Source organism: Zerene cesonia, chromosome 9 (assembly GCF_012273895.1).
Source record: "Zerene cesonia ecotype Mississippi chromosome 9, Zerene_cesonia_1.1, whole genome shotgun sequence".
Classification (NCBI taxonomy): domain Eukaryota; kingdom Metazoa; phylum Arthropoda; class Insecta; order Lepidoptera; family Pieridae; genus Zerene; species Zerene cesonia.
Window position 1 is genome coordinate 5,134,873 of NC_052110.1, and position 13,961 is coordinate 5,148,833.

The 13,961-nt window shown below is 33.3% G+C and overlaps 1 protein-coding gene across 1 annotated transcript in view; it reads right to left on the reverse strand.

Annotated features, from left to right (window-relative positions):
• Positions 1-10,088: 10,088 nt before the first annotated feature.
• The window catches only part of LOC119828923 (FK506-binding protein 5-like), a 9,555-nt gene continuing 5,682 nt past the window's right edge, over positions 10,089-13,961 (reverse strand). Inside the window, exons 4-5 of the mRNA XM_038351239.1 lie at positions 11,389-13,954; positions 10,089-11,032 (exon numbers count right to left, since the gene is read on the reverse strand). Coding sequence (XP_038207167.1) covers positions 10,924-11,032; positions 11,389-13,954 — 2,675 coding nt within the window. The 3' untranslated portion in view covers positions 10,089-10,923. The remainder of the gene's footprint in view (positions 11,033-11,388; positions 13,955-13,961) is intronic.

Consider the following 13,961-nt stretch of genomic DNA (forward strand, 5'->3'; position numbering starts at 1 on the left):
TGTCGAAACCGCCACATCGTGATCGTGAGCAATAGAAAACCAATTACTAGCTATTGGGTCTAGTTCCCGTCATCTCCTGCGCCCAATAATATTGGTTCACAGCTTATCTGGCAGTTGACAGACATGTCCTGACCGAAGTGGCCATTTCAGTTTTGGAATGTTGTTCAAATCAAAACATTCTTTATTTAAATTCAACTTCATATGCTCTTCTATAGATTTTTTTGTTGTATACCACCAGTCCGAATAGTAGAAGAGTATTTATATACTTATTTAAAAAAAAAATAAGTAATTAATTTTTCATGTAATGGTTCCTTATGTTGGGTATTTCTATTCAATGTCTGCCTACATGGCGTAAATCGTAGAGAAATAGCTATGTATTAAATATGCAGTTGTTACATTCAATATATGCATTATTTACCGTCAATATTAGTAGTACCGATTAAATTAGGTCACACATACAACATTATCATTGTTTACTCTGTGGTTAAACATAGACAAAAGACGACATCAGCTAGCCAAGCGCATATAATTTCATATAATATTGCCTAGTACATAACACCACAGACTGCATTCTAGCATATAATTGATAGAGTTAAAGCTATACTCTACTATATATTGGCTATAGCGTTTTTTACATCTAGCTTTTTTATACAAAATTTTAGTAGAAAAAGAAGTTGTGTAGAAATTAAAGGAAAGAAAAGAAGACAGATTTCCAGTATATTTAATTTAACTAAATGTTCCTAAACAGAGTATTCTGCTATCAAAAAAAAACAAAACAAATGTTAACATAGATTTTTATACATAATATTTACTACAAGTTAAAATATGAGATCAACCGACAAGAATTCTCAACAAACACAAAAACAATCATGCCAATCGGTTAAAGCCCGTGAAGATATCTAATAACAAGAAAATAGTGTCAAATTGAGACCCTCCTCTGTTTCGTTTTGCCTTAGGGCCCCAAAAGCTGGCCCACATTTGCTACCAGGACGTCCTCAACAATTCCTCTCACGCGCGCTCAGCTTAATTTCGTTAACTATTTTTGTGTCCGCCAAAATGAAATTTTCACAAGTTTTTCTTCTCCGGCACCACATCCCCAGCTAATTTTGTTTCTTTCCGCTTCGCCAGTTACTCGTCTATTCAAAACTCGAGTACTCTTAAAACGTTCTTAAATACTGGATGAGTTGCCTTGTTCGTCAGTGCAGACTGCTGAATGTAATTACAATGAACTAATTCATTTTATAATACATACTAGCTGTCCGCGGCTTCGCACGCGTTAAATTTGGAGTATATTAATAGATGTTATACATATAAACCTTTATCTTGAACCACACTATCTATTAAAAAAAACCGCTCAAAATCCGTTGCGTATTAAAGATTTAAATATACATAGGGACAGAGAAAGCGACTTTATTTTATACTATGAAGTGATTAGCGGTCCGCCCCGCAACATGTAGATAAGTATTGAGAAATCGCAGAGACATAAGTTTGAGGACTAGCTTTATAATATTAGTTTACACTAAAACTATCGATTGTTAGAATATAAAGGAAATGGTGTAGTCCCGTGTATTGTCGAATACATTTCCTGTCAAGTTTATTATTTTAAGTAATGCTTTATTTTCAGTTATATAGTATTCAAACTCTTTTATGAATTGAGAAATTAAAAAGAAAATGAAATGGGGTGTCCTTAAGATACATTAAACCGAAATAGTGGAAGTATCTAGATTGCTAAGGGGGTATCACGGGTGGTCAGGTGGTTAGGCGTTGCCATATTTCGGCGCAATCACGCGGACTCGAATCCCGCATCGTGATATAATTTTTTCTATGCTTAAAAATTCTCAATGCTTTATGCAAATTTCTGTGTTCTTTTAGGCTTGATGACCTGAAGATGTTGCGAATCCGGTAGAAGTTTTTGTAATTAAATTAAATTTAGTGAATGAAAGTGGAGCTAGTAGATCGAGAGCTTTTTATTTCTGAAATCTAAAACTCTGAAACGCACTTTCATTGAGAATTATCTATATATAGTATAAAATATATATGTTAGACATCTCTGTAATTGTGCTCATGCGATAATAGTAGTTATAATAGGCCAAAAAAACCTTATTTGAGAAATTTTTTCTATTCTTTCAAAATTTCTCATTTATAAAGCATTTCAATGCTATAAAACTAAAAATTAAACCTTATTTGATATACGTAAATGTCCAAATGTTTCCCCGCCATAAAGCCTTTTTTACATGAAAGTGGGTATCCATCCTCTTGGGGATGGCGCAGATTCTTGTCCTGTCCCTTTCAGTGACCAGACCATGTATATAGTTGAAAGTGATAACCTTACCTTGCCAAACTTAATTTTTCTATTGGAAGATAAATCAAAATAGCTGGTTAAATATTAGTATATATTAGTTATTGTCAACCTACTATCTCCTATGTTTTCATTTACTAGATATGTATGTATAATTGTTTGTGACAAAACCTAAACTCCCGTCAAATTGTTAAAAATAACCGCATTCAAATCTGACAGCACGGGAGGGACCAGCTTTCGTATACAAAAAGAATCTTGAAAATAGGTTCACTCAGGCGAAAATTCCGAGATAACAGATTCAAAAATGGAGTCGAATTGATAACCTCCACCTTATTTGAAGTCGCTATTATATATCAGACAGAGCTCATATATATGGAAAAATAATTAAATAATCTAAAACAGAAGCCTAATCAAGTAAGGGCAACTTGAAGCGACTTTTGTAATGCCGATTTAGACGCTTGAAAATGCCGCAAACTTGCGAAAGCTTCAGTACTGTCGGAGGCTTAGTGTCTGTGAACAAAACAATTTATATAACATTAGTATTTATCTGTGTAAAGATAATTTATTGAACTGAAAACTTATATCTAATCCAAATCAGATACCTTCAGTTTATTTAATTATGGCCTCTATTTGCATCACCTTCAGAATTTTACAAAAACGGTTGACACATCAGCAAATAGAAGATGAATCTTGCCAGATCATAGTAATCAATATAAATAAGGCTATAAGCTGATTTAATACTCTCCTTATCCCAACAGCTGACATTGTTGAAGCTGGGGCATAGCCGAGCTGGCAGCAAGCATAATCTAAATTTGTCAACAGAATTATCGGATATAGTCAACACATTACCCGCTCCACTAATCAGGTGCATTAACGCTTTAAACAAACAAATTGAAAACTAAACATGTATTAATACACGAGTAATTTATTCGTTCATATTAATAGATACGTAATTGAGCTGTAAAACAAATTCACTATTGGAACAATTAAACTCATTGTGTCGCAATTATTGGGATATAATTTGGCACGATATTGTAGATTAAAAAAGTAAATATAATATGGATTTAAACGATTAATGCGATATTGCGAACCCCAAAGTTACGAATACTAATGAGATAATTGTGGCTTTTATAAACAAATTTGCTACCCACAGCTTTATGCGCATGAAGAATTTTGCCTTCGTTTTTACATAATATTATCTACGGGGTAAATTTTAATCATCTTAATTTTAATAAAATTTATTTCTTACAGACAGAGCAAATACTAAAAGGGCAAATACTATTGTTTCTCATTCTTAATTTATTTAAATTTAAATTCAAGCAACTTTATCTTATCCTAAGTAATAGTATTAGCATAGATATGATTACGAGATGCAACGTTCTAATGTACTTTATATTTATATGGATTTATAAGCCAATCTCAAATAAACATTACCAACTCTGAATAGAAGAATGCTTCTAGATTATCTAATTGTGACGCCTCCATTAATCTTGGCACTTCATAGCATCAAGTTCAATCCTTCAACATATATATCTCTATTATCATTGTGTATGTGTAGTGTCAAATAATTCGGCATCGTAACGCGGCGTCAGGTTACCGCTCTGACGCGCGCTATTATCTTCTATCTTAGATAGCCTTTAGCGCGTGCTACACGGCGTCAGGTTAGCGCTCTGACGCGCTTATATCCTCTATCTGACAATGCCATTAGCATGCGCTACACACCGTCAGGTTAGAGCTCTGACGCGCGCTATTATCTTCTATCTTAGATAGCCATTAGCGAGTGCTACACGGAGTCAGGTTACCACTCTGACGCGCTTATATCCTCTATCTGACAAAGCCATTAGCGCGTGCTACACGGCGTCAGGTTAGCGCTCTGACGTGCGCAAAGAACGCGTTCCATCTAACAAAAAATAGTCTTAGTTATCTGTGATATCACTACTCTGTTCTCCGTTCATTTCATTAAATCACACAATTTATTAGGCCCAGATCACACGATACATTTTCGATACACACATTACTGCTTTCTCATTAAGCCTTGATTGCGACGTAATGCAATGTTTACACACACTGTTGATTAAGGAATTGGTTATATTAACATTTATACGTACGTAATGTGAATTAATGGCGTAGTGCATAATTAGTAGCGAGTTGCGAATGATTCGTGTTTGACATATCGATGTGTCATGTAGGTTTGTGGGAATATGCAAACGATTAATGTACATCGCGCTTTTTATTTTGTATAAGTGTGAATTGTTTTTGGATGAAAACAAACTAAAACTTGTTTGAAAGATTCCACCTATCCTTAAATAAACATTTTTTTTCTTTACATACTGTGGAAGATAATATAAATTGTTCTTTATGTCTCTATAAAAAAACAGTACAATAAACAATCAATTTCCCTAAACGAGGAGACGTCAAACACAAATTCCCATACTCCCAAAATGGCGAAATAAATCAATCCATCGTAAAAGCATTACAAAAACCTAAAGGTACTTGAATGTATCCAACCCTATCTTTTGAATCCCATACACAGGGACGTCCTCCAAGGGCCCGAAGGGTCTATTCTGATATTGTGAAAGTTTTCCTTCGGAAACGATCGACGCCGCATACAGCTACGAGGTTTAATTGGATTCCACAGTCGGATTTCCCAAAGGGAAGCTGTCAAGACTCTACTGAAACGCTTACCGCAATTGTTAAACTAAGACTTGTTTGTAGTTTCATTACGTTACATTGTTTTGATATCATGCAATTTATACATTTCGAACTGGCAACACTTCAACTCGGGGCCCTTTGTCGCTCTAGTTTCAGAACGAAATTACGAATGTAGACTATTCGATTAAGGATTTCATTCAAAAAATTTTATTTTAAAAATAAAATATATATGTATGATAGAATCAACTAAATGACTCACTTACTCTTATCCAGTATACGTAAAAATTAGTTCAATCCTGGCGATCCTTATTAGGATAATAAGATCTTCTCATTAAATTATGCACTGTAACCCATCTTTAATAAGTAGTTTGAATACATCCTGTCCGTTTAAAATAGGTCATAATCGAGTCGTTAGATACAAACGTACTGGTTAAACTGATATAAGCTTAATTTTTAGTTTTATAGCATTGAAATGCTTTATAAATGATCTTGCCTAACCGTAGCAACTTGCTACGGTTAGGCAAGATACGCAGGTTCGAATCCTGCCTCGTGATCAAATTTTTTCTATTCTTTCAAAAATTTCTGATATAAGCTTGTTAAAAAAAGTATATATTGGGCTTTATCCTATCCTATCCTACTAATATTATAAATGCGAAAGTTTGTGAGGATGGATTTTAGTTGAATGTATTGTGTATGTTTTTTAGTTTTTCACGCAAAAACTGCTGAACCGATAGCAATGAAATTTGGTACGTAGATAGCTAGACAACTGGAATAACACATAAGCAACTTTATACCGCGATATTCCTTCGGCATACAGACTTACAAGGGCAGCTAGTATATAATAAAAACGGCAAATAATATATACTAGAACAGTATATACAGTATTATTTATTGAACTACAAAGCTGAAAATCTTTGGATTCCTACGCATATATGTACATAAAATTGTTGTATTTAAGGTAAAGCAAACCTTTGAAGTACATTTACTGAATAATTACGTCCCAAATAGACTGTACATTGTACAATGTATATAATCATAAATAGAAGCACAAAACAAGACAAATTTTAAGATCTAAAAGGAATATATAATATAGAAAAATATATTGATTTTTAATGTAGACTCATATATTTTAAAGTATTTCCGTGGCATTGAGAATAAATTTCAATGTTTAAGTAGGTTTTTAACAACACACGCTGTTAAAAACCCAGTTGAACATTGAAATTGTAAATTTCTCGAAATTTCTAGAACAACATGTAACAAACAGTAACCAAGTTTCCAACATCTAAAATCAAGCATTCGATCCCGTAATTCATCCTCTAAGTGAAACACTCCAAGGTATAGATTAGTGTAATTTTCAGTACTCAAAGATAATGGCAGCCCTTAGATAACGAACTGGAGAAGGTACCGGTAAATTGTCTGTAGGCTTAACCGGGAACTTTTTTCATCGAAAACATTAGAAGCGTAATCGCCTAACGAGTGCCTCTCCCGCGGGAACTCCAAATTGGACTGTTCCTTGGTTTCACATTTAGACACCTGTTGTGCCATTTTATTGATCCTTCTGTAATGTGCGATCATTTGCTGGGTAATATGTTGTTCGTACGATTCTGTATTGGCAATCAAAAAGAAAAATCGTACTAAAAAGTATTTATAATTTATAAACTAAGTACGCGTGTGCTTCGCACATACTAAGGTGTGGCCGTCTTCATTACATGGACTATTCAACACAATAAATAATCAAAAGTTGTTCCCGAAATTAGCACGTTGAGACAGACAAAATCTTCCCCATTATACAAATAGTTAAGATTCAGATTCTTTCTGAAATAATGATCACAAATACAACATAAGTGCGAACAAGTTCCATTATAATAATTAATTCCATAACATGAAAATGCATTATTTACGCGGCACACGATGCAATAATTTGATAAGCGGCGACTGCAATTGGAGATGAATGCATTGGCTCCCTGCCAGCGTCTACTCGCGACTGTTTCGAATAATTGCATCGGAAATATTGACAAATCGAGAAAAATATCTTCGGTAATTGCCACTACATTAACTAATGGTAGAATAACAGATAAATAAGCATCTCTTGACTTTTGAAAACGACAGTTAGAATAAAGAATATTCAATCATTTATTCAAATACACACACTAACACAATTTACCTACTTATTAATGTTTGTACATTGTCATATGTAGCTACTGCAAAAACACATCAAAAGACTTCATCAAATCATTAAAAGAACATTTTTTCAGTATTAATAGTAGAAAACTAAATTAAACAGAAAAGAACAAAAATTTATTAAAACATAATTAGTACCAATTCTGAATGTCACCAACGCACATCACAATCTGATCAAAGAAAATTCTTAAATGAAAGAGATGTACAGTGCATCTACTCCATACCCCACAAGGGGATACGTCCCTTTTTATATCATACCAACTGTATCCATAACCGATTACAATACATATCTATTCCGTATTGAAATGCGCTTTAATTTCAACAAAACATTGAAGAATTTCGAGCAAACGCAATAAGCACTTAACTGAAATATATCACGGTAGATAAAATCAGTCCGTTCGAGTCTATTACCTAGGCTACCTGTATACGCTAAGTGGTATTTTGAGGGAGGAAGAGCGTTTCCCTGTAACAGGGGTGTAAAAAGAGATTTTTACGGTTTCAGTGGGCGAAGGGGTGGGACGTTTCCTTATTTCCTCTTATACATACGTGTTTTTAGATAAACGACTTAATAGGGATGGTGTTTCTTGTTTATGGAACCTTTTTTTCCCGAATAATCGTTTACTTTTGTTCTTCTAAATAGACGATTACACTTTTTACGTGACTTGTTTTAGTTGGTATATAAATAGAACGTAAGTACATGGTCGGAGCCAGGTGGGGGTGTAAGGGAGATCAAACCTTAGTCACAGATAATTTAATACTTAGTTGTGCTTTTAGTCAATTTATTTTCATGGACATTCCCGAACATAAAGTTGACTACGACCGTAAATATGTTAAAAAATTATGTCACTACGGATTGGATCATGACAAATAAAATAATAACCACTGAAAAAGTTTAAATAATAATATTTATATCGTTGCGTTAAATGTTGGAAATTAGGGATAATATATTCATAAATTGAACATCAACAGCTTTCAAATTATAACAATCAATTTACTTACAGTTTTATTAGGAAGATTTTGAGAATGTATTAATTAGTTTTCTATTTTTTTACTGTAATATTTATTATACAAGATTAATATTCTCCTAAAATATAAGAATATCTCCTAAAATTCATATCCGCAATGGCCAATACGTTTTCATAAATTCCAGGCTCTAATAAGTAATTCGCTTTCTAAAGTAAAATCACTTGAACTGCCAAAAACTTTGATGGACTTGACTTTTATTGCTTTCGACTTTTTATCTGTAGTTTCAAACAAAGTTTTACTCATATTTTTTGTATATGGAATGTTATATCTGACAAGTATAAGTGTATACCTAATAATTTATGAAATTGACACGCGTATGGGAGATTCCTTATTAGACACCATCATAAGAATATTGTTTTTTTTTTAATCTAATTGAAGTTTTAGCTCGTGCTACAGCGTTTTCGATATTCCTCTTAGTTTCAAATTTCTACCACGCCTAGTTACAAAGTCCACCCTGTATAAAAATCTTTATGAATTATAATGCTATTGTTATATATAAAATAAGTACTTACTTTTAATTTAAATCAAAAATATCGTTACTAACAACATCAATATTTAACTTGGCACTTTCATCGAGCATTTCCAGCGTACAGCGATAAAAATTATGCAATATGATAAACAGGAAGCTATAAAATTTGGCGCCATCGCAGAAATAGCATTATTGGTATGAACTACCACATGTTTATTGCCAAGAGTAAGGTTATTTATAGCTGTCGAATTCTTTTACCAGTTCTTTTCTAAGAGTACGACAAATTTATCCGTTGCGGTTGTGTTATTTTTGTTTCTTAGTCTCCACCCATTATATAGTATAGTAGTTATTTATTAATGCATGTAGTTAAATGAAAAGTATACAAAGAAGAAAGATAGATAAAAGGTAGACATCTCAAAACTTTCAGGTGCGCAAATCAATGTCTATACATAGATCTATATCTCGATCTAATAGTAAATTATCGTACGTTTTACTCTTGTCGTCTAGAGATAACTAGTAAGCGATAAGACCGCTCCAGAAATTGAATTTTTTTATTCAAATAAGTTAAAGTTTCTCTTATGTACAGTTTTACTGAAGATTTAAATGAAATGAGTTATTTAATTTTAATTTTATAGCATTGAAATGCTTCATAAATGAGAATTTTGGAAGAATAGAAAAAAAAATATCACGAGGCGGGATTCGGGGATTTTGCTACGGATTGGCAAAAATCGCGGGTTCGAATCCCGCCTCGTGATAAAAATTTTTCTATCCTTTCAAAATTCTCATGAAATGAGTAATATTAAAATAAGTATACTACATAATTTTTAATAGATATGTGATAGATATGTAATTTACAGCATTAACAGTAAACCATTTAATTATTATTATTATTTAGAGATTACTTTCTATTTTATAACTTCGTATTTTATTGATTATGATTCGAAAGTGATTCAGCTGTGATGTAGGATAATCAAATGAAGAATATTGTGATATATTTATAACAAATCCACTCAATGGTTTTGCATTAGCACAACTACACTTAATTTGTTGTTATATAAACAAGATTTCCTTAAAAAACTCCTACATATCTTTCAACAACTAATTATTTACCTTGGTAAGTAGCAGGTATTTATGCATTTCTTTTTTTATCTATGAGGGCGGCAGCTTATTTGGTGTTTTGCGTGATGATAAGCAGTAACTACGGCCCATGAATATTTGGAGAGGTAGGGGTAGGTAGGGGGAAGGGATAAGAAAAGGATGAAGGTAAAAAAACCAGGATTTAAATGAAATGGGTGAGGAAAACGATATGGGCCTTTACTTTATTATTCTATAGATATATTATAACCATAAAATGGTTATAACCAACATGTCTAAGATTATGTGAAATAAAACTCCAAGTCAAAATTCTTATTTAATTAATAAAAATCAACAACTTCACAAATAAAGGGTAACAATGGTTTGTTACATGATTTATGCATTTATTAAAAAAGATGTCATACACTATGTTAAATTCAAATCATAACCAAGTTATAAAATAAACTGAGGCAAAAAAATACATTTAAAATAAGTTTAACAATGGACTTTTAGTGTTTTATTAAATTTATGATTTATAAATTTATGTTATATGTTTTGTTTATGATGTTTCAATCAACATAAAACGTGCTTTATTTAAGTAAAGCACGTAATGTTTCATATTAACCAAATTGTTATCTAAAATAATGAAAGTTTTTATGAAATAGTATAAGAAATAAATATGACTAGGTTAGCTGATAAATAACAAATTATCACAATATTACAAAGACTACTGATATTTGGTAACTATGTTGTTATATTATTATATTTTTATATTATGAACTAGATGCATTATTCGTTTATTAATTTAATTAAGCACACACTGACGTTAGACACAGTAAAATGTCTATGTGTATGTGCCTAATATTTGCAATAGCTATTTTTGTGTAATTATTATTATAATTTTATAAAAACATACGCTTTTTAATGACTATCTTCATCACTTTTGCTTATGTGAAATTCGAATCGTAGAATTGAGCCGTTTCCATCTATGATTAGATGATGCAGATAATGAACTTAAATTTATAATGTACTGAAACTATACTAAACTACATTTCCAAAATCTGATATAAAGACACGTATGAAAAGAATATGAGTTAATAAATTAAAAAAGAGTTTATATAAACAGTTCCGATAGATTATAACAAACTTAACCATATCAGTTTAGTATTTTAAGTACGATCGGTATTTCGAATTAAAACTAATATTTTATATAATAATATGGCTAATCCTCTGTGCCAGTAATCCATTGGAGGTATTTAAAGGATCGTGATTGGACAGGCGTGGCTCTTGACTCTCTCTGCCTTGGTTGTTGGTAAGTAACTGGCGGCTCTCTGAAATCAGTAATAGTTATACATTAATATAAGTGTGTTTTTCGTGTATAAGAAGTATATGCTGCACATTTAGCGATGATTTCTGTAATATAAAGCAAGATTGTGGAATGTATATTTCATCGCGATACGTGCAGTGCAACGCAGTTGAGAGGTTGTTAGGATGACAATTTCGAATTTGAAGCCGAAATTCTCTTCCAAGAATTAATAATACCCTAAGATTGTATCCAAAATTCTTTTAGTCAGTTAACACTGACTGACTGAGAAAGTATTGTTACAAATGATGAAATACATATTACAGAAATGTCTGCATAATATTAAACTGTTCTTTTCAATTTTTAATAGAAAAGAAATCTTACCCAGGTTCTGCTGAAGCTCTGGAGTGATATCCAGGCACATTGGGATTGTGATATGTTTTTCCTTGAACAATTGGATCCAAAATGTGACTAGCCGGTGGTGGATGCTCCCTCGTTAATGGAGATTGATAGTTATTGGGATTATATCTATCTACAGATACACCTCTCGTTCTGTCAGGCACTCTATCAATGTTACCCTTAATGTAAGAACTTTGAGGTCGCCCACGTCCTAATGTATTTGTTTTTGGCCACTCCTGAGACCCAATATACTCCGGTTCGTAACTTCTTTCGCGCCATGACCTGGGTTTTAATGTTTGTGTCCATGTTGGAGTCGGTGTAAAATCTTTGGGCGCTGCGTATTTCGGATCTTCTTCCCATGGTGGTCGTACAGTAGTCTGTTCCGTTTGTACTGTCGTTTTAGACGACTGTTCTTTAAATTCTCTCAGTTCTTTACGCCACTGAGGTTCAACTTCTTCCACAGGCTCATTATTGTCATAGTAGTATTGGGGTGATGGGTCAGGTTGAGGTTGAAACTTAGTTTCGTGAGGTATATATGTAGTTTCTGGTACAGATATGTAACGTCTTTCATACTCGCTGTAGTACGTCTTACGTCCTGGTTGTTTAGGAGCATCTGCAGTGTTAACAGGCTTTACGAAGGATTGGTTAGGTGCAGGTGGAACATAGGACGTTGGTGTGTGTTTCGAAAATTTGGAGATTGGTTTTGATGGCGATGGTGTCCATCCTTTATTAACAGTAGTTGTCGCTTTTGGTGGGGAGGTTTGATAATAATTTTGAGATGAATTATTGGCTACATAATTTGAATCTTGTTCCCAAGGAGGAGGTACGTAAGACGATGAAAGCTGAGTTGACTTCTGTATTGTTTCTGTGGATTCTTTATTTTGATAAGAATATTGATTTGACTCCGAATTCGATACAGACTGAGAGTCAAAGCTCTTTCCTGTCCACATGGGTTTAGGAGTGTATGATGGTTGTGAAGTTTGATAATTGTTTGAACTGAATTTATATGTTGATTGTGAAGAGTTTTCTAAATAAGATGGTTGATACTGTGGTTCTTGTTGATACAATTTTTGAACAGGAGCTTGTGTCTGATAAGTTGTTTGAGAATTAGATTGTGTTTCTGATTGATAAATTGGCTGAGAGGTTTGCTGATATATTGGCTGCGAAGAAGTTTGAAATTGAGGTTGAGGTTGATACACAGGTTGTGAAATACGTTGTGGAGCTGATTGATAAACTGGCTGGGGAGAAGGCTGTACTCGCGGTTGAGGCTGATAAATTTGTTGTACTGGAGGCTGTGTCTGCGGTTTTGGTTGATAATTTTGTTGAGATTGTGTTTGTGATTTGTATTGCGATTGAGTTTGCCATTGATTAGCATATGAATCAGATAACGGTGCAGAAGCAGGATAAGACATGTCGTTTTCATTTCTTTGGTACCATTGTTGGTTTTTGCTTATAGTGCTTGGTTTGACGTTGCTTACTGTTAAAACTTCTGATTGCGGCTCTTGGGACCATTGTCTTTCTTCAAACGACTGATTACTTTGATATGTATTTTGATATATGTCAGAAGGCATTTGTCGGTCGACACTTATTCTATCCAGTAACAAACTGTGCCGTCTTTCAGTTTGAGGTTCAGATGTAAATACTGGTTGATACGGTTTATACACAGATTGTGGAGATATCAAATTCCTATCTAAGCTTGGTGGTACAAATGTTCTAATTGTTGGAACATTATCAGGAATTTCTTCATAAGCGTGGTCTAATGTTTTAGTCGTTCGATTGACAGTAACAATATTTTCTACAATATTGTATTCTGTTTGAGTGCTATGTGTCCCTACAGGTTTGTCGGTTGTTTTTGTAATAATTTCTGTATGCGTTTTAGTAATTACTTCTTTAGCGGGCCCAATGGGCTTTATTTCAACTTCTTCAACCTTTTCTAATGGTATTGATGGTTCTCTTAAGGGAATATTTATTGAAGATGATAAGGATTGAGTTTCTTCTTTTTTGTCTTGCTCTTGCGTCTCTTTGACTTCATTGTCTGCTTCGGATATTACCTTTATCGGTATGTTCCTAACCTCTAATTCTGACTCCTTCTTTTCTTCTTTCTCTAGTGGCAAGTCCTCTTTTTTATCGTCTACAACAATTTCCGTTTCAGATGGTTCATCTTCTTTTGTTACTTCTTTGGTTATTTCTTTCGTCTCTGTTTCTTTCAGTGCCTCAGTGCCTTCAGGTACCTCAGTATCTTCAGCTTCTTCGTATTCTTCTTCAACTTCTTCCTCCTCAACATCCTCTGTTTGTTTTTCTTGAGATGGTTTTTCAGTTTTTTCTACCTCTTCATAGTTTTCACTGATCTCTTCTTCTTCTTCTACCTCCTCTTCTTCAATTTCTTCTTCTTTTTCACTTTCTATTTCTTCTGTTACATTTTTTACCGTTTCATTTTCGCTTTCTGGACTTTTAGCGTTTTCTTGAGTCTCAATTTTTTCCACCACTTTCTTATCTTCGTTATTTTCTTCTTCCTTATCTCCAACTTGAACTGTTTCACTAGACTCTTTAGATTGCTT